We start from the raw sequence: 19,671 nt of genomic DNA, 5'->3' as shown, positions 1-19,671 counted from the left end.
ACTGGACTCAATAAATGCCAAAAAACGAACTACAAATCCCAGTGCCACACGCGCTAAATTCTTCCCCCACGTGCGCGAGTTTCTAAAATAAATAAATAAAATATTCCTGAGAAAAAGTGTGTCACTGGGGCACGAGGCACTCCCCGGGGTCACATGTTCCCGTTTTTAGCCGCGTGAGGGAGGCTAGAGCAGTGCCTGCGCATGCGCACCACGGGCTACGCGCTGTTCCTCTGGATGAGACAGCTCAAGCAAAACCAGGCCGGCTCAGAAACTGCGGCTTCAGTGTGACACGGATAGAGCGAGTGAGGGTACCTTCACAGCGTCTTCTTCATCACTGGCATTCATAAGATAGATAATTTATTCTATTTCACACAATCCTGCAAATAAGCGGTGTGATATGGAGATAATATCCGTGTATAACTTATACACAATTTCGCAATAGCATTGATCGTATTAATATAGTCTTGTTTTGCAAGAAGAAAATGATACATCTTCAGTAGAAATTATTACATTTCAGGAAAAAAAACAACTCCTGAAGGATCTCCCGAAAAGGAAATTGGAAGAACGTAATTTAGTCTACCAATTTTCACCTCTGCTGCATGACTCTATTGGAGCTCGAGATGACAACTATGGACACGAACAACAACAATACAGGTAAATGATTGCAACAACGACTAGACGATTGCCTTTTCTTTAGTAAATAATACAGAGACATTGCATTACAAAGTTATCTATGAGTCGGTGAAATATTCGAAATTGATGGAGCTTTTAACGTGGAGGCAATTTACTTAACTAGTGCAATGGTTATTTTAGTAATATACACTGTTGAAAGTTTATGCTACTGTAAACATGACAAGAGTTCAGTGGAACTCGCAAAGTCAGCGCAAGACGAATGAGTTCATTGAGAAGTGTCTGATGCTGTACCTCGACTCTCGTACTAGAAACCTAGATTCAATAAATCCACAGAAATGTATGCGTTTTCGTACTTTAAGGTAGGCCTGTGTGTACGTATGACATCTTTCCAGAAATGTTCAAATACTTCGACGCAAATTGCTTATAATTGTTGTTAAAACGAGCAAAATATCATCTACTTAGGTCCAAAACGTGTGTAAAATGTTCGTGACATTACCGAGTAAAATTTTAGTCGGCAGTCACCCGTTCAGTTCTTTTTACATGAGGGACACCGGGGCGGTTTTCTTGCGATCAGAGGTTACAATGTATATTGTTCTATGTCGCTATGATCTTCATTCGAAGACTTTTTGATACGTCGGCATGGGTATCGCGGATTAAACCGTCCCATTCCGAGGCGTTATTAGAAGTAGGTCATAACACGAAAGTCAGGTGTACAGACATCCTGAATGCAGACGGGGAACTCGTGTTTTCGTCAAGTTCACATGGCCCTCAAAGTCTAGCCATGTGCTTTTTGTTTTCATTCATCTGTTCTTTCCCCTGTCATTGGTGGTGCGCTAGCTCATTACATAATCTCCGTCACAACGCCTGGCCCCTTCGGCCCAGCCCACAGTTGACGCAGACGAGGGTGCCATGTGCGCTCAGCGATTGGATAGTTACTGGGGTAGCCTAATGTTGCGACGCTGGGAAGGACATAACCCATTCCCGTGTAAATTGTACAATTGGGGCATGACATCAATCTTCGCGTAACATGTCCAACGATATGAGGCACTTAACCACTTGTACAATGCCAATTGGGACACGATGTCGTGCTCTCAGCAATAAGCGGAAAACGCAGAGATGTATGCATTTTTGTAATAAATTCAAAATATATCCGCACAGAAATTCAGATGAGGAACACGCTTATAATTCCTTGTTAGAAACAGGTTTTTAATTACACTCTAAGAATGATCGGTGACTTCAAGCAGAGCATTTTTAATAGATAGTCTGGTACACGAGTTCTTTTTTTTTTTTTTTCCATGGTAGTTCAAGGCAGCCGGGGACGCGTGAATGTGAGAACGAGTAGGCGTGCACGGTGGGCGTGTCGAGGACTAGCCAGTCTCGTTGAAGAGCCTGAGGTCTGCGGTGCACGTGGAGTGGGGGCGTGATTTCCGATGATACACTTCCACCCCACCCCCCCACCCCCGCCGCCCACACAGGCGCTGACACGAGTTCCGAGCTGGTTGTTTTTTTTCTGCGAAGACTCAAGCAATTCGCATTTTATTGGTCCAACCCATACAGTGAGATAAGGAAAGGAAATGTCCTTTTGATAAGGCTAACTATAAAAATAATAAAATGAAGGAACGATTCGACAATGATCAGCTTGTATCGCAGGAAGGGAACACACTGTACATTCGAGTCACGTGGCATTCATTGCTTCTTTTTTTTGTATTACGAGGAATTTCACGTGGATCAAGTTAATTTATAACTGAAAGCAGGCAGCTAGGATATGACGGTAGACAACTGGTTTCAATCCAAGTGATGGAATCAATTCTAAGAAATTAAAAACAGTATATGTTTAGTTTTTTGGCATTTTTCCCATTTTTCTTTCATGTGAACAAATGAAGTCGAGAGATGACATTCCATACGAAAGAGAAACACTTTGGTTTTTGTTAAGCTTAACAGAACAATTAGCGTCTATCATAGGTCATTAATGTTACATTATTAAAGGATCAAGAAACGCACGGTGTTTAATTGTGCCGACGGAACAAACGCTTGGCCCAGGTTTCGGTTCGATGGGAAGTGGAGTGGTGCGGGGGCCGCTGCACGTGTAGCTGTTTTGGTTACACCCAACACAGTGCCCTTTTGACCTTTTGTTCTAGTACAAAAGTTATGTAATCTGCCTAGCGCTGAATGCTGGAATCGGCAGGGCCTGAACACGCAGACAGATGGATCCTTTATTCTTTTTATGTGTGTTCCGCCTTCATTCTCTAGCTAAAGGTTTTTATTTTTGTCGTTGACTGGGTGCTACTGCCTACGTGTTGTGTACAATAATGCCCACCGACAGGGGAAATTAAAATCACATGGTCTGTTCTGGCATTTTGTAACAAATGAGAACAGCCTTCCAGTAATTAGGAAGTAATAATAAAATATTATAAAAATAAAAATAAATCCGAGGTATAAGGAAATAGATCCTCATCCTAAGCGGAATTGAAAAATGATGATGATGATGATGATGAAAATGGCTACCTGATACGGAAAGCCAGTTGAACCCAGGTGGACTCGACTCCAACCGAACGTCTCCATCCATATCCATCCTTGAGATAGACAAGAGGGCAGGGCTCTGTTACCGTCACCCACGAGTAGGCGAGACCTTACCAGGGAGCCTCGTCTGGCAGAACATGTGCCATTAATACGGGATTAGCTTCCTGTGTCCTTGCCGACCGGGAGCGAGAAGAGGCGGGCAGTTTCCATTACCCGACCTTGAGAACACTCGGTTCGAGGTTCGAGACAGAGGCGTGCATTCATTTGCGTCACGCGTTAACTCCTGCGTTAATAACCCGTCTGGGTACTCACGTGGGTGCCAGCCGTTCTGCCCGGCTCACGTGTTGGGCCTTTTTCGGGCCCGGACAGACAGGTACATTGTGTGCGTGAGGAAAAGGCGTCGGACGCCTGCACAGTCCCCCCCCCCGCAGTCGACTGACACACAAGCCTTTTTAAACGCGACCGACAGCACAGCCTCCAATTAAGGAAAGAAGTGGGTGCAGCGCGGAGTTTAAAATCCCAGAAGGCTTAAAATCAGTCCCATTTCCTATAACTTGGGTTTCCCAGCCAACCGTTTCTAGAAAGTCAAGAGTCAGTTGCGCAATCCCCCCCCCCCTTCCTCTCTCTCTCTCTCTCGCTCTCTTTTCCTCTCTCTCACACATACACACGCTATTTTATCACCAGCCCACTTCAGCTTTTTCCAGCAGTTCGGTTGCCAAGGCACCCATGGCAGGAAAGAAGCCAGTGCGTCTGCCGTTCTAGCAAGCGGCGGAACATTTAGTGCCACACATGCGACCGCCTCCCAAATTTAGCGGATAGCCGCAGATCGATGGGAAAATGATTTTCCCTTTGAACACCGAAAACCTCTTATGAAACCCTTCTGTTCATTTAACTGGACCGGCAGGTCTTATATGCAGCTGTTGGGGAGCCCCTACGTGGGGCCATTTCCTTAACGTTAACACAGCATTCAAATTACACCAAAAACGGTTGATTTTTAATACCCATCCTCCTCGATCACAGTTTTTAAAAAAAATTTCTCTCTTTTTTTTGACCACCAGGGGGCGTGATCTCCTACATCGGCTCATGCGGCGGCTCGCCGAGCCGCACCAGCCCGGTGTCCATGTACAGCGAGAACTCCAACAGCAGCTTCCAGTCGCTGGCGTACTCCCAGCCGTCGTTCGGATCGTCCTTCCCGCCCTCTCCCAACGGCTCCCACGACTCCTCCCGGATGTACCCCGGCAGCTCCAGCTCCAGCTCCAGCTCCAGCTCCAGTTCCGGGTCCGGGGAGGACGGGAGCTCCTCCAGCTCCGGCGGCTCCCCGCGGGGACGCGACGAGGTCGTGAGCTCCCGCTCCTCCCCCAGCAAGTCCGTCGCCAGCCTCACAAGTAAGTCACGGCCCACACCTTCTTTGAACCCAAACCGGGCCGTAAACCCGCGAGAAATAAAGTGTACCGACGCTGCGAGGTCGTTGGAGAAATGCGAATAAACATGGTTTCGCAACCCTGTTCCCAGAGACGTACCAACCCGTAGGTTTTCATTCCAACCCTAATTTGACATTTCAACCCGAGTCTACAATTATCAGCTCAGCGAGATCTCCAGCTGATGAATGAGGTGTGCTTTGTTAGAATTGGGGCGTGAAAACCTACAAGACGGTACACCATTCTCCAGGAACAGGGTTGGAAACGACAACTATAGTTTTGTACCCGTGGGTATCATTGATCGCGGGACATTTATCCAATTTTATTTGAGGTGTTGGCGCATGCTTGGGGACCCGTTCTAATCTCCGGTTCCCTCCGTTTGTGTCCTCCAGAGCTGAACGGGATGGTGCTCCTGTGTAAGGTGTGCGGGGACGTGGCTTCAGGATTCCACTACGGAGTCCACGCCTGCGAGGGCTGCAAGGTGAGCCGATCAATCGCAGCGCCCGCACGCCTAGCATCCTGCCACCCCCGGGTTCTGGAGCCTTTGCGCTCCGCACCCCCCCTCCCGTAATGTGGAGCCCTCGAGACTCAACGCCGACGCTCTCCTCCCCCACACAGGGCTTCTTCCGCCGCAGCATCCAGCAGAACATCCAGTACAAGAAGTGCCTGAAGAACGAGACCTGCACCATCATGAGGATCAACCGCAACCGCTGCCAGCAGTGCCGCTTCAAGAAATGCCTGTCCGTGGGCATGTCTCGCGACGGTGAGTCCAAAGAACGACGACGCAGTCGACCAAAATGCCCTGCCGCGAGGAGGGAAAACATGTTGGGAGTCGCTTGAAGGCCGCAATTTGACGCTTGCTCTCTCTCTCTCTCTCTCTCTCTAGCCGTGCGCTTCGGCCGCATCCCTAAGCGCGAGAAGCAGCGCATGCTGGCGGAAATGCAGAGCGCCATGAACAACATGGTCAACAACCAGCTGCAGAGCGAGTTCCAGCTGGCCAGCCTGACGTCGACGGCCTCCTCGCCCCCGACCCTGGCCCTGGCCCCGCAGGCCGCCCAGCTCGCCCCGGCGCAGCCTCTCCTCGCCCCACCCCCGTCTCCCCCCGGCCCCGTGGCCGTGTCCCCCCCTCCCCCGATGGCCCGGAGCCCACCGCCGCCCGTCCCCTCCCCGCCGCTGTGCCCCAGCCCCGGCGTGGACACCACCATCACCGCCATCGCCCGGGCCCACCGGGAAACCTTCGTCTACGCACACGACAAGCTGGGCCTGGGCATACGCCTGCACAACGGCGGCGAGCTGGACAACTGGGAGGCCAACCGCTGCTCGAGCGGCTACCACCTCAACGGCCTCAACACCATCTACCACCACGACAACAACGTGCCCATGCACGAGGCGCAGCCGCAGAACGTCTGCCACCTGCCGCCGTCGGCCCTCAACGGGCACCATCACAGCTTCCCGCACCAGAACAAGGGCCACCGCCTCTGCCAGAACAGCAATCTGTACGGGGGCCAGCACGGCCAGGAGCACGGGCTCACTCAGCAGGGCCAGAACTGCCCCTGGAAGAAGCACAAGGACATCCTACTGGTGAGTAGTTGTGTTTTACCTCCTGGGGTTGAATATAATTGGGTTTCCACCGTGGGTTTATAGTTCTGCTGTCACCGGAGTTGCACGTCCTGACACCTCTTCTTCCTCTTCCTCTTCCTCTCCGTCCAGGCCTGCCCCATGAACATGCACCCGCAGGCAGACCCCAAGATGTCCGCCCAGGAAATCTGGGAGGACTTCTCGCTCAGCTTCACGCCGGCGGTGCGCGAGGTGGTGGAGTTCGCCAAGCACATCCCGGGGTTCAGTGAGCTCTCGCAGCACGACCAGGTCACCCTGCTGAAGGCCGGCACCTTTGAGGTAGGCATCCGCTGCGGAACTCGCAACTTAAACATTTTTAAAATAAAACATTGTGCCAGTCAACAGGCTGTACACTAGGTCGAAAACGACTAGCTACATCACCGTCCTTTCAGGAAAGTGTCCGTTGGGTTCCAACACGAGTATGTGCACTCAACCCTTCCCCTCCCTTGCCTTCTGCAGGTGCTCATGGTCCGCTTCGCCTCCCTGTTCAACGTAAAGGAGAAGACGGTGACCTTCATCTCGGGGGCCACCTACAGCCTGGAGGCCCTGCACGGCATGGGCATGGGCGACCTGCTGGGCACCATGTTCGACTTCAGCGAGAAGCTCAATGGTCTGGAGCTGTCGGCCGAGGAGCTGGGCCTCTTCACCGCGGTGGTGCTCGTCTCAGCAGGTGAGGGGGAGAGCTGCCAGGGAGGACAGGGTCTGGTCCATTTATAACTACGTGACCTAGATCAGGACTGCCGCACACTCGACAGAAGGGCCAGAAGTAGCGCCGGAGACAGAAGGATAGGACAAAAGGAAGGACACCTGCACATTTCCTCCAATGCGAAATTTCACAAGCTTTCAATTCGAGATCTTCAAAGCTCCAAAGACTTCGCTCTTGAATAAACGCTTGTGAAATTTGCAAAGGAGTAAATGTGCAGCTTGTCCTTCTCTTTTAAAAATGTTTTATTTAACGGCACAATCTACCACACAAGCCACCCCAGGGGCCATCATCCTTTAGCGGAAATCTCTTGAAAATAAAATTACGATGAAGATAGCAAAGTACACTTTTTGTATTTCCTACAAAGATTATAAGCGCGTGTTTTTCACTGCCTTGCCCTGAGAGAATATCCAGGCCACTCAGAACTAACGTTCCCGCTCCTCTCGCCCCCCCCCCCCTGACAGATCGCTCCGGCATCGAGAACGTGAACTCGGTGGAGCTGCTCCAGGAGAGCCTGATCCGCGCCCTGCGCGCTCTGGTGAGCAAGAGTGCGCCCTGCGACGCCTCGCGCTTCACCAAGCTGCTGCTGAAGCTGCCCGACCTGCGCACCCTCAACAACATGCACTCGGAGAAGCTGCTGTCCTTCCGCATCGACGTCTGAGCCGCCGACGACGTTCCAACCACCGCCGTTGGGCCGCACGGCCCCCCGTCCCGTCCCCACGGGGGTCGGAGAGGGTAACGGAGGGGGGGTAACGTAACGGGACTGGCTGCTGCTGTTCCCCCCTCCTCCTCCTCCTCCTCCTCTTCCTCCTCCTTCAAGGGTTCCCCCTCCCGCCTTCAGAGTTCCACCTCCTTGTCGAATCGATCCACGCGTCGTCCCCGTCGCGGCGGCGGGGGGCGAGCGAGGTCCGGTGCGTCCGCACTGCAAGCGGGTGGGACTCGGAAGCATCGGGTTGGAGGGTGTGGACCCCGAAACGGACAGGGGGACCGACGGGAACCCGAGGCCGGCTCGGTGAGCGGCGCCGGCCGAGGTCGCATTCCCCAACCGGGCCGGGCCTCTCGGGCCGGGCCGAACCGCCGAGGCCCACCGCAAAGACTACAAAAATAGGTCCAAGATGCGAAAAAAAAAAACCAGTCGAGGTTCAGGGACTAAAAAATCGGCGTGGGCTAGCGTTCTAGCCGCACACCAGACGGGGTGCTAAGAGACCTGCTTTTCCAGTTCCTATGGCGATCAGTCATCGGACCAGATGCCCCATTTCCTTCCAGACGAGCGAGAGAGTGAGCGAGCGAGCGAGAGAGAGAGAGAGAGAGAGAGAGAGCAGGCACCAAGCATCAACAGAACGCCAGAACCGGGGCAGAACTCTCAATACACTCGTGGGTCCTTATCCTTCCAAGCGCCTGCTATATGCTTACAAACTTTATATTTTACGAGTACTATCGATTAATGTTGTGGTATGTGGAATATCACACACACATGTTCGTGTATATTGAAAACCTATGACTTTGTACATATGTAAATCTCTATAAATATATAAATACTTGCAGTGTTTGAAATTGTATTATTTTTTTTGGTTAAAACGGAAAGCTCAAGGTACAAAGTATGTATGAGGGATGTAAATATATGTATAAAAATATGTATAAACAAAATCAAGTGGTGTGCATATATATATATTATATACGCTATATTTTCTTGTGTTCTATACATTGTAAAGACATTTGAAAAGCCCATTTTGATTCATTGTACATTCTCTGTACATGCCATTTTAGTTTTTGGGGTGGGGTGGAGGATGTTGTTGGGCTTCAGGGTCCAATTTCCTCAAGTTTATAGGGCGGGACAGGAAATGAAGTCGATCACTCAAAATACCACTTTAAAAACAAATGCAACCCTCAATCAAAAGCTTGTTTGTTTGTTCAACTACAAAACAGGAAATACCTGAAATAAAATTATATATGACATCGTAAACTGCAGAATATTGTCGTCTTTTCCCCTTTAATGCTGAACTATGCAGACAGACAGACAGACAGACAGGCTCCAGGGCAGAGCCGTCACAATGAGTACTGTGCATCGTTCAGGCATATGCAAGCTGAATGCATGCAAATACACAGTTCCTCCTCCCTTCTGACATTTACCTGACATTCACACAGCTTGTATATGCACATGACTTTGAATTCACATCTCTCTCTCTCTCACACACACACCACACACACACACACACACACACACACACACACACACACACACACACACACACAACACACACAAATTGTCACTACCCAGTATATACGTGCCCAGATTCTAATCTATATCCGGCCGATAATATTTATGTTCCTTTTAGTCTGCAAAAACCTTGGTGCCGTTTGGTACATCATGTACCTGAGAAGGGTGGGGGGCATCGGGGAGGGAGATCTGCTGTGAGCGAGTACAGTAAGAGCGATGAGTCTGAGGGGGAGGACACAATGTAACTTTAAGCATTTAGGGAGCAGGTTATACGGAATGTTTTTTGTTTTTTTCTTCTTCAAAATTCCAAGTCGGTGTTCTAGAACTCCGCGGCCTTCAGTCACCAGTAGTGCAGGAGTGATCATCAGCATGAGAATGTTCAGTTGAGAACATTCCAAATCACAGATTTGTAATCTCGCATCTCAGAAGGTTAAACTTTTGAACCTGGATCGAATGGTACCCCATCAACCCTTTTAGTACAGTTTTTATTTATTTTTATTTTTTTAAAGCACACACAGAAAGCATCGCGCAGAAAGAGGGAGCTTGGGCATATATGATTTTTTTTAAAAGAACGGCACCGAACTAACTCCTGCCCATGCATCTCAACTCAGGGATGCTGTAGCACACCCCACACACTCCAATGTAAACGAGCTCCACTATAATATCGATTAGATTTAAAACGGGTACATGGCTTTACACTTTTAAAACTGGGAGGCAGCAGTGTGATAATGCAGAGGCAGTGAAAGAAGCAGTTGATAAATTGATAAGTTAAAGGGATGTAAATATATGTATAAAAATATGTATAAACAAAATCAAGTGGTGGGTGTGCATATATATATATATTATATACACTATATTTTCTTGTGTTCTATAGACATTTGAAAAACCCATTTTGATTCATTGTACATTCTCTGTACATGCCATTTTAGTTTTTGGGGTGGGGTGGAGGATGTTGTGGGGCTTTAGGGTCCCGCGTTTGGGCAGACTTCACTCACGGTACAAGCGGCCATCTTGGGTCCCCCCCGTGTCACCCTAACGTAAAGATCTCCGTTCGGGTTCCACGCAGGTACGACAGCGCTTCAGATAACGTGCTATAAGCACCGCCTGGTCTGTCCAGGGCACACCTGAGTCTATGAGAGGGCACACCTGAGTCTGTAAGAGGGCACACCTGAGTCTGTGAGAGGGCACACCTGAGTCTGTGAGAGGGCACACCTGAGTCTGTGAGAGGGCACACCTGAGTCTGTGAGAGGGCACACCTGAGTCTGTGAGAGGGCACACCTGAGTCTGTGAGAGGGCACACCTGAGTCTGTGAGAGGGCACACGGGGGACTCACGGGAGGCCAGGTTATTGGCCGGAACGCTGCAACGCAGTCCTGTTTGGCGAGTCTCAACAAAGCCCAATTTCCTCAAGTTTATAGGGGAGGGACAGGAAATGAAGTCGATCACTCTTTATTACCAGTTGATAAATTGAGCTGAAAGAGTAACTGAAACGCGGCAGATCCCTCTCCGTGGGGAGGACCTCCGGGAGGACGGCACCCCGGAAGGGCCAAAAAGGCACCGCGGTAACCCTGCACTGAACACGCCGTACACGCGCGGCATTAAGTGGGTCAGAACCGCCGTCATAACCGACGTCTGCACGATCCCACTGGTCCGAGCGAACAAAAGCCCCGCCGGCGACAGCCAATGGGAGAGCGGCAGGCGTCCCGGGGAGAGTCCCGCTGCGGTGCCAGGTAGCGCAGCCCGAACGCAACACCATACCGCCGCGATCACCCAAGCACACGACCTCCTGTAACCGCGACACGGCTCAGGCGGTAAGAGCAGTCGTCTCATTGGCTCAGGCAGTAGGAGCAGTCGTCTGGCAGTCGGAGGGTTGCCGGTTCGATCCCCCGCCCGGGCTGTGTCGAAGTGTCCCTGAGCAAGACGCCTAACCCCTGAATGCTCCTGACGAGCTGGTCGGTGCCTTGCATAGCAGCCAATTGCCGTTGGTGTGCGAGTGTGAGTGTGTGTGTGTATGAATGGGTGAATGAGAAGCATCAATTGTACAAGCGCTTTGGATAAAGGCGCAATATAAATTCCAACCATTTACCATTTACCAGGCAGGAAGCACAAGAGCAGGACACGTCCTTTTGTTCGCTGTAAAGTAATAATGATAAATAATAACTTGTTACTTCGCTGACGCTTTTATCCAAAGCGACTTAAGAGTTGATTAGACTGGGCAGGGGGGACAATCGCCCCCCTGGAGCAATGTGGGGTTAAGGGCCTTGCTCAAGGGCCCCACAACAGCTGTGTGGATCTTATTGTGGCTACACCGGGGCTTGAACCACCAACCTTCCGGGTCCCAGTCATGCACATTAACCTCAGTTCTTCTGCCTTTACCATGAAACACTGCCAGCCCTGCAGACACTGAGGCTCGGACTCCCGCAAATAAACGGCCCATGCTCATTCAGCAAAGCAAACGCTAAGTAACTCATTTAACCCATCACATATTGAGATCATTTCAGGATATTGAAGGAAATCATATGTGCAGAACTAAGGACATGGACTCAGGCTTGCTAAAGGTTCATATTTTGGTTAAGATCAATTTCTAAAAGGTAATTTATTTTTCGTCGGATTTAGCCTCAGAGGTGTGCTCTATGGCCATAGCCAGTTTCAGGAGATTTTTATTATATTATTATTATTATTGTTATTATTTTAACCTAAGAAAGGTCTTAGGAAATAGAGACTGGTGTTGCCTTCACACAGAAGGCTTGATTGCAGCGATGGAAACATGGGGACGCTTTGGGTGATGGGTGGTTAATACCCCACCTGCAGAGCCAGTGTTGGGTTAATACCCCACCTGCTGAGCCAGTGTTGGGTAAATACCCCACCTGCTGAGCCAGTGTTGGGTTAATACCCCACCTGCTGAGCCAATGTTGGGTTAATACCCCACCTGCTGAGCCAGTGTTGGGTTAATACCCCACCTGCTGAGCCAGTGTTGGGTTAATACCCCACCTGCTGAGCCAGTGTTGGGTTAATACCCCACCTGCTGAGCCAATGTTGGGTTAATACCCCACCTGCTGAGCCAGTGTTGGGTAAATACCCCACCTGCTGAGCCAGTGTTGGGTTAATACCCCACCTGCTGAGCCAGTGTTGGGTTAATACCCCACCTGCTGAGCCAGTGTTGGGTTAATACCCCACCTGCTGAGCCAGTGTTGGGTTAATACCCCACCTGCAGAACCTGCAGAGTCAGTGTGGGTTTGAAGAAGCACAAGTGCTGATGTCACTAATGAGAGTCAGTGGGAAATGCGTTCTCATCGGAGGAGATGATGTTTATGGAGTCTGGGACACCGTGGGGTACGAGGCTGGGGTGAATGGAGTGCGTTGGTTCTGTAGTGCAGTCCGAACATGGGGGCCTGAGTCTCAGAGCAGGAGGACCGAGTTAGCTGGATAACTGCGCTGAGTAAAACCCACAACCAGCTCTTCTTACTTCAGTTCATGTTGCTGATTTTTGCGAGGGCTCAGGGTTTTACTCAGTGCAGTTATCCGGCCAACGCAGTACTCCAGTGGGGTTTTTCACAAAGCAGGATTACAGTATTAGCTGGATAACTGGACTGAGTGAAACCCACAAAGCAGGATTAGTGAGTTAGCTGGATAACTGCACTGAGTAAAACCCACAAAGCAGGATTACAGCGTTAGCTGGATAACTGCACTGATTGAAACCCACAAAGCAGGATTACGAAGTTAGCTGGAAAACTGCACTGAGTGAAACCCACACAGCAGGATTACTGAGTTAGCTGGATAACTGCACTGAGTAAAACCAGAACAGCTCTGTTTACTCCAGTTGATTGGCCGATTAGGGAGGGCTCCGGGTTTTACTTAGTAATCCTGCTTTGTGATGCATTAAACCATTAGAAAGAGAAGCCATAAGGAAACCTGGCACCGAACAAATGTGCGAATGTAAATGTTTGTGTTAACTTCAGACACTTCAAGCTTACCTTCCTATCGGAGTAACTGCAGGTATGTGTAAACTGCATATGCTTAATCTCCTCCAAATCAAGCTTTTTAAAATTATCCACCATTTTTCAGTATTTAATTTGCATTTAGATTGGAGAGAATAGGGGGAACTTCATACAAATGAAAGGCCGGTGCAAATAAACATGGTCAATTTAAATCATTGCACAAACATTTTGTGTGACTCCAACAGATAAGTCAGGATGTAGTGTATGGCCAGTTACCTCACACAAAATACACACACAATTCTCATATATTCATTTAACAATTTTATATTACAAAACTCAAAAGGTAAGGAAGCAAAGTGCATGAAACACAGAAATTGTATACAAACGGACAAATACAGACAAATGTGCTGTGGCTTTGCTTCTTGCTGCCTTCTTGTGGTGAACGTTTCAGGAGGACTGAAGGTACATACAGGTGAGCGGGGGGGGGGGGGAACGTTTCAGGAGGACTGAAGGTACATACAGGTGAGCGGGTGGGTGAACGTTTAAGGAGGACTGAAGGTACATACAGGTGAGCGGGTGGGTGAATGTTTCAGGAAGACTGAAGGTACATACAGGTGAGCGGGTGGGTGAACGTTTCAGGAGGACTGAAGGTACATACAGGTGAGCGGGGGGGGGGGGGAACGTTTCAGGAGGACTGAAGGTACATACAGGTGGGGGGGTGGGTGAACGTTTAAGGAGGACTGAAGGTACATACAGGTGAGCAGGTGGGTGAACGTTTAAGGAGGACTGAAGGTACATACAGGTGAGCGGGTGGGTGAACGGTTAAGGAGGACTGAAGGTACATACAGGTGAGCGGGTGATGAACGTTTCAGGAGGACTGAAGGTACATACAGGTGAGCGGGGGGGGGGGGGGAATGTTTCAGGAGGACTGAAGGTACATACAGGTGAGCAGGTGGGTGAACGTTTCAGGAGGACTGAAGGTACATACAGGTGAGCGGGTAGGTGAACGTTTCAGGAGGACTGAAGGTACATACAGGTGAGCAGGTGGGTGAATGTTTCAGGAGGACTGAAGGTACATACAGGTGAGCGGGTGATGAATGTTTCAGGAGGACTGAAGGTACATACAGGTGAGCGGGTGGGTGAACGTTTCAGGAGGACTGAAGGTACATACAGGTGAGCGGGTGATGAATGTTTCAGGAGGACTGAAGGTACATACAGGTGAGCGGGTGGGTGAACGTTTCAGGAGGACTGAAGGTACATACAGGTGGGGGGGAGTTTTCGTCATGGTGGGAGGGGGGCCGGACTCAGATGTCTGGGCAGGTGCTGAGGAACTCCAGCCACTGTGTGAGGGAGGGGTTGGCCTGGGGGGTCTGAGGAGACAAAGCACACCGTCATTAATGTACACTGCACACACACACACACACACACACACCGTCATTACCGTACACTGCACACACACACACACACACACACACACACACACATACACACAGTCATTACCGTACACTGCACACACACACACACACACACACACACCGTCATTACCGTACACTGCACACACACACACACACACACACACACACACACACAGTCATTACCGTACACTGCACACACACACACACACACACACACACACACACACACACACACACAGTCATTACACAGCGGTCAGTCAGTCAGTCAGTCAGACACACAAACACGTGCAAATACACACACCCACAAACACGCAAATGGAAAGAATATATTTTAACCAATTAAAATTCTTGATACTATTTAACATTCTATAAGCCAATACTCATACCATAAGCCACTGAAACAGGTTTCACACCCCAGTTTACCATACTTTAACAACATACACACACACACACACACACACACAGTCATTACACAGCGGTCAGTCAGTCAGTCAGACACACAAACACGTGCAAATACACACACCCACAAACACGCAAATGGAAAGAATATATTTTAACCAATTAAAATTCTTGATACTATTTAACATTCTATAAGCCAATACTCATACCATAAGCCACTGAAACAGGTTTCACACCCCAGTTTACCATACTTTAACAACATACACACACTCACACACACACACACACACACACACACACACAGACTCACACACTCGCGCACACACACTCTCACTTACACACACACAGACTCACACACTCACACTCACTCACACACACACTTACACAAACACACACACACTCACTCGCACTCACACACACACACACAGACTCACACACTCACTCGCACTCACACACACACACTCACTCACACACACACTTACACAAACACCCCCCCCCCCCCCCCCCGTCACATTCTCAGCTGATCTTTACCCTCAGCCGTTACAAAAGAGCAGAGCGGGGGATCAGGTTCCCTCACGTAAGCCTCCGTGTCTCACCCTCCCCCCCGCCCCGTTCACTCCCCGTTCCTGGGAAACGCAGACGCCTCCCCCCCCCCCCTACACACGTCACCAAGCCCTTCATCGCCATGACGACAGCACGTGTACAGTAGAAGCAGCAATGCACAGTGCCGTGTCGCCATGGAGACAGCAAGACTCACAAGGCTACAGCATTCTCTCTCCACACCGCAGTGACACGACACCTCCAGTTAATATGAATCAGCAGTACAATAGCATCCTGACGAGGACTCCTTATCCGGACAACTGGGTCAAGGGTGACTCTGAAGACGTCGTCGTAGACGATAAAACGTCAGACTTTCCCCATTACATTAAATACTGTATTGTCCTGGCCGTTCAGCACCTTATCGCCCTAGTGTAGGCAACCGGCTCGAGGCATGTTGGGACTTTGCCCTTTTGCAATACAATACTATCCTTCAGATATCCAGCAGAAAGAAAAAAAGGCTGAAGTAGACTTTAGGGGAAAAAAAAAACACATTCACAACACCTCCATTAGCAACACCTCCAGCAGCAGAACTCCCTGACCTTCTAAGACTGAGAAACTGCAGCGTGCGTCACACCCTCATCCTGTGCCTGAACAAACCCTCGTCATGCCCTCATCCTGCGTCTGGACGAACCAATGACAGACAGCGGGAGACAACGCTTCCTGCTGTGACTCAGCGCAGCAGATAATGTAACTACGGGAGCTTCCTGTGTGCTACCAGACCCGCCCAACCGCCGACCGACCCAACCACCGACCTCGCGGGTCCCAGTCACGTACCTTACATAACCACTAGGGCTACGACGTACAGTTGTATGGCTGGATAAAACCGGTTTTAATTGGCGGCACTGATTGGTCGAACCGTTTTCACACGTGAGGGTGGGAAACGAGCAGTCCTTGGCCCTCGGGGGGCCGCGCGTCGCTGATCTACACTTTAGACGGTTGGTTTGGGTACTCGCCTGTAGGGCGTCGATGTTGAGGGGCCCCTGCTTCCCGCGCACAGACACCAGAGAGGCAGAGCCCGCGGACGGGTAGCCCTCGCCCACGTCCAGGTGGCACACCACCGAGGCCGATTTCAGGAAGACCAGCAGCCTCTGAGCCGGGCGCCAGTCAACGGCAAACCTGCAGGCGAAAGGACAGAGAGCTTAAACCTGCAGGCAAAAGGACAGACAGATTAAACCTGCAGGCAAAAGGTCAGACAGATTAAACCTGCAAGCAAAAGGACAGAGATTAAACCTGCAGACGAAAGGACAGAGCTTAAACCTGCAGGCAAAAGGACAGAGAGCTTAAACCTGCAGGCAAAAGGACAGACAGCTTAAACCTGCAGGCAAAAGGACAGACAGATTAAACCTGCAGGCAAAAGGACAGACAGATTAAACCTGCAGGCAAAATGACAGAGAGATTAAACCTGCAGGCAAAAGGACAGACAGATTAAACCTGCAGGCAAAAGGACAGAGAGATTAAACCTGCAGGCAAAAGGACAGAGATTAAACCTGCAGGCAAAAGGACAGACAGATTAAACCTGCAGGCAAAAGGACAGACAGATTAAACCTGCAGGCAAAAGGACAGACAGATTAAACCTGCAGGCAAAAGGACAGACAGATTAAACCTGCAGGCAAAAGGACAGAGATTAAACCTGCAGGCAAAAGGACAGACAGATTAAACCTGCAGGCAAAAGGACAGAGAGATTAAACCTGCAGGCAAAAGGACAGAGAGATTAAACCTGCAGGCAAAAGGACAGAGAGATTAAACCTGCAGACGAAAGGACAGAGAGATTAAACCTGCAGGCAAAAGGACAGACAGATTAAACCTGCAGGCAAAAGGACAGAGAGATTAAACCTGCAGGCAAAAGGACAGAGAGATTAAACCTGCAGGCAAAAGGACAGAGATTAAACCTGCAGGCAAAAGGACAGGCAGATTAAACCTGCAGGCAAAAGGACAGAGACTAAACCTGCAGGCAAAAGGACAGACAGATTGAACCTGCAGGCAAAAGGACAGAGAGATTAAACCTGCAGGCAAAAGGACAGACAGATTAAACCTGCAGGCAAAAGGACAAACAAATTAAACCTGCAGGCAAAAGGACAGACAAGAAAGAATCTTGCAGACAGAGAGAGAGAGAGAGAATAAACCTGCAGACAAAACACAAGATGAAACCTGCAGACAAACGGGACCGAGAGCAAGGAGGGCCGAGGCCCGGGCGAACATACCTGGAGTGCATCTCCTGGATCTCCGCCAGCATCTCGCCCTGGCTGAGGTAGCGCTGCATGATGTCCTGCAGGGCGGAGCTCACCTGGGACAGGGGGCCCTGCAGGGGCCCGTCCAAAATCCCCGCGGGCCCCTGGCACTGGTGTGGAGAGAGGGGAGGGAGGGAGGGAGGGAGGGAGAGGAATAAAACCTCGAGTGAACCGGAGTTCCTGGGAACCGGAGTTCCTGGGAAAAGCCCAGAGGACGGATAAGGAGGGGTACCTGGATGTTGAAGACGTCGTCCGAGGTCCAGGTGAGGGACAGGGGCAGGGGCTTCAGGCTGGCCAGGTCAGGCCGGTGCACCTGGGGAATCAGCTCCAAGCAGAGCTCCTGGGGCCCCACGTACTGCAGCGTGAACCCGGTCAGACCCAGCGTGGCCTGCATCGACTGCTGGAGCCTAGGGGGGGTCCACAGCCGGGATCAACTCTCTGCAGAGGTTTTTGAAATGCTTTCCCAGTCAGCGGTCTAGAACCACGTTGCCTTCACAACTCTCTCACTCAAACCCTCACTCACCCCCTCACTCACCCCTCACTCAAACGCTCACTCAAACCCTCACCCGTCCCTCAGCAGGGTCCAGCTGTCCAGACTGGTGAAGTGGGCGTCGGTCTGGGCCACCAGCTGGCTGATGCGCCGCTCACTCTGGAGCAGCACGCCCTGGCTGGCCTGCAGAGACTCCTCCAGCCTCTGCAGCTTCAGCCCGTCCAGCTTCTGAGGGAGGGGGAGCCAGAGCCTTTAACACACACACACCACACACCCACAGCCCACACCCCTTACCCCACACCCACAGCCCTTACCCCACCGCCCACACCCACAGCCCACAGTCCTTACCCCACCGCCCACACCCACAGCCCACACCCCTTACCCCACACCCACAGCCCTTACCCCACCGCCCACACCCACAGCCCTTACCCCACACCCACAGCCCTTACCCCACACCCACAGCCCTTACCCCACACCCACAGCCCTTACCCCACACCCACACCCCTTACCCCACACCCACAGCCCTTACCCCACACCCACAGCCACAGCCCTTACCCCACCGCCCACACCCACAGCCCTTACCCCACACCCACAGCCCTTACCCCACACCCCCCGCCCACACCCCTTACCCCACACCCACAGCCCTTACTCCACACCCACAGCCCTTACCGCACAGCCCTTACCCCACACCCACAGCCCTTACCCCACCGCCCACACCCACAGCCCTTACCCCACAGCCCTTACCCCACACCCACAGCCCTTACCCCACACCCACAGCCCTTACCCCACACCCACAGCCCTTGCCCCACACCCCACACCCACAGCCCACAGCCCACAGCCCTTACCCCACTCCGCACAGCCCTGAGAAATCAATCATATATTGCCGGCTGAGGGTAAAATTTGAAGCAATTATCGGGTTCCACCTCAGCAACAAGCAGTTGTACGTTTTCAGGCACGTTCTGTACCTTTATTACAATGCAGTCGTTCAGTGCAGACGGAAGTTGTGTGTGTGAATGGACCGTACGTACCTCCTCTTTCCTGTCCTTCTGCGTTTTCATCCTCCGGTTCTCCTCCCACTCTTCCTTCTGCACGAGGCAAGAGACCGGAAGCGTTATCGCCGGCGGCAACCACAGCAGCCCATAACGATCAGACCGGTCCCCTCATGCAGCCGTGGCAACCGCCGCCGCACGCAGACCGCATCGGAGCAGAATGCGGGAGGACGACCTCGCTTTAGGAGAATTCGCTTTAGGAGAAGACGCGTCCACGTGCTACAGGAAGCTACGTGCTACTGCTGAGGCTTTGAGCTAAACGGAGTCCACTGTGTTCAGTCCTGAATCGTTACATCATCATTAGAATGTTGACTTCCGAACATTCAGTCACTCTTTTACAATAAGGTAAATGAAAAGGACGAATGTATTATTTACATTAATATTTATATATGAGCAAACTACAGGATAAATGCATAATTAGCTCACCATAAACAAATACTTTTT

The 19,671-nt window shown here is 50.8% G+C and overlaps 2 protein-coding genes across 2 annotated transcripts in view; one reads left to right on the top strand and one right to left on the bottom strand.

The window, feature by feature from the left end:
• Positions 1-247: 247 nt before the first annotated feature.
• Positions 248-8,854, top strand: nr1d1 (nuclear receptor subfamily 1, group d, member 1). Its single transcript, XM_061224787.1, has 8 exons — positions 248-654; positions 4,212-4,538; positions 4,964-5,052; positions 5,190-5,334; positions 5,458-6,152; positions 6,282-6,467; positions 6,648-6,858; positions 7,356-8,854. The coding sequence occupies exons 1-8, from the start codon at positions 600-602 to the stop codon at positions 7,550-7,552; spliced, it is 1,905 nt and encodes a 634-aa protein (XP_061080771.1). The 5' UTR covers positions 248-599; the 3' UTR covers positions 7,553-8,854.
• A 5,496-nt stretch (positions 8,855-14,350) lies between these two features.
• The window catches only part of si:dkey-225f5.4 (uncharacterized), a 13,055-nt gene continuing 7,734 nt past the window's right edge, over positions 14,351-19,671 (bottom strand). The window contains exons 5-11 of the mRNA XM_061224740.1: positions 19,207-19,263; positions 18,255-18,406; positions 17,921-18,095; positions 17,662-17,798; positions 16,414-16,576; positions 16,058-16,081; positions 14,351-14,416 (exon numbers count right to left, since the gene is read on the bottom strand). Of these exons, the coding sequence (XP_061080724.1) occupies positions 14,351-14,416; positions 16,058-16,081; positions 16,414-16,576; positions 17,662-17,798; positions 17,921-18,095; positions 18,255-18,406; positions 19,207-19,263 (774 nt within the window). The remainder of the gene's footprint in view (positions 14,417-16,057; positions 16,082-16,413; positions 16,577-17,661; positions 17,799-17,920; positions 18,096-18,254; positions 18,407-19,206; positions 19,264-19,671) is intronic.

This window comes from Conger conger, chromosome 16 (assembly GCF_963514075.1).
Source record: "Conger conger chromosome 16, fConCon1.1, whole genome shotgun sequence".
In the NCBI taxonomy this organism is placed as follows: Eukaryota; Metazoa; Chordata; class Actinopteri; order Anguilliformes; family Congridae; genus Conger; species Conger conger.
Note: the sequence above shows the minus strand (reverse complement) of the source record. Positions and strands in the feature narration are given on the sequence as shown.

What these genes read in the sequence shown, in the direction of transcription:
- nr1d1 (XM_061224787.1), top strand. Translation starts at nt 600, where the DNA reads ATGACTCTATTGGAGCTCGAGATGACAACTATGGACACGAACAACAAC. An exon ending in AGCACAAGGACATCCTACTG is followed by an intron (nt 6,153 to 6,281) that starts GTGAGTAGTTGT and finishes CTCTCCGTCCAG; the next exon opens with GCCTGCCCCATGAACATGCA. An exon ending in GGTGGTGCTCGTCTCAGCAG is followed by an intron (nt 6,859 to 7,355) that starts GTGAGGGGGAGA and finishes CCCCCCTGACAG; the next exon opens with ATCGCTCCGGCATCGAGAAC.